The 1,315-nt window shown below is 48.8% G+C and overlaps 1 protein-coding gene across 1 annotated transcript; it reads right to left on the bottom strand.

The window, feature by feature from the left end:
• Positions 1 to 585: 585 nt before the first annotated feature.
• LOC131858423 (early nodulin-20-like) lies at positions 586 to 1,068 on the bottom strand. The gene has a single exon (XM_059211657.1). The coding sequence runs from the start codon at positions 1,066 to 1,068 to the stop codon at positions 586 to 588; it is 483 nt and encodes a 160-aa protein (XP_059067640.1).
• Positions 1,069 to 1,315: the final 247 nt, after the last annotated feature.

The following is a 1,315-nucleotide window of genomic DNA, read 5'->3' as shown; positions in this document are numbered from 1 at the left end:
AATCTGAAAGTACAATTTCTACTTACAATGGCATTAATCTGATAGCATCATGTGAAAGTAGATGAAAAAATATGCACTTTAAAAAAAATGACACCTGAAAAGGAGGTCATATGACCCCAAATGAAGCCTCTGAAGTTGCAAAAACTGGGATTACTCAAGTATAGTCACCAAAAACTGCATTTTATGAAAAAACCATGCATCAAAATCAAAAAATTTCTTCACCATTGCGGAGAGCATGAAATTATAGCCCATTTAAAAAAAAATTGCACCCAAAAAGGAGCAAAAATGAGCAAGTTATGGCCATTTGAAGTTGAATTGCAAAATCAAAAATGCAAATGAGAGGGGCCTGCCAAATTTTTGAAAAATGCTGACGTGGCGCTGACATCAGCAAATCACTGGGTTAAATTTGATGGCCATAGGACCGTCGCAAAACTTCGCCTCTCTGTTGACTGGGTGTCCGTACTGTATGGACGGATGACGTGGCAAGTGACTGTGCAGATGACTGTGCAGTCCGTACCGTACGGATTTGTTGACTGGGCAGGCTAATTTGGTTGCTGATGTGGTAGTCGTACGGATGTCTGCGTGTCAGTGTAACGTGTCGTACGGAAGTCGACTGGGCATCTCTGCGTAAGGTTTGTACCCGCAGGCCAGTGGCCGCCTGCCACGTGGCGGGCGCGGGTCCTCCGGTCTGGTGGTTTGTCGGCTATTTGCGTTGGCACTGGGAGGCACTGGGAGGAGCATTTTCCGGTGGGTAGCGGAGGCCGCAGAGTGTCCGGAGTTCGGGAGAAGCAGCTGGTTGCGGCGAGGATGAGGTACGGGTGGCGCTGTAGCTGCGGGCTTCGGCAGGCACGGGTGCGGAACGAACATGGCCGGAGCGGGTAGCGTCGGGAGGAGTTGGCGCCGGTGGTTGTGCTGGGAGGTGCACGCGGGAGCGTCCGGCGGCGTCGGCGAGGACGAGAGGTACTCTGCAGGCGCTCGGCTCGGACGACGGCAGGGAGAAAACCGTGCGGCGAAGACGACATGTGGCGCTGCGGCAGGCGGTACACTGCGCCTGCAACCTGCAGACATCGTACGAAGCCACGGGGGGGGGGGCGGGGGGGGGGGTCTGCGGACCCCCCAAAAAATTGATTTTTTTTTTTTTTTTTTCTAGATTTTTTTTTTCGATTTTTGATTTTTCTGAAAAAAAATTTCGAAATTTTTTTTTTCCGAAAAAATGAATAAAAAAATTGAAAATCCGTACGATACAAGCAAAATTGGAGAAAATTTTTTTCTCACCAAAATAGGTCGACTTTATAACCAAAATTCATGGAAATGG

The sequence above is a fragment of the Cryptomeria japonica genome, chromosome 9, assembly GCF_030272615.1.
Source record: "Cryptomeria japonica chromosome 9, Sugi_1.0, whole genome shotgun sequence".
NCBI classification, from domain to species: domain Eukaryota; kingdom Viridiplantae; phylum Streptophyta; class Pinopsida; order Cupressales; family Cupressaceae; genus Cryptomeria; species Cryptomeria japonica.
The sequence above is the reverse complement of the archived record's forward strand: the minus strand, read 5'-3'. Positions and strand labels throughout refer to the sequence as shown.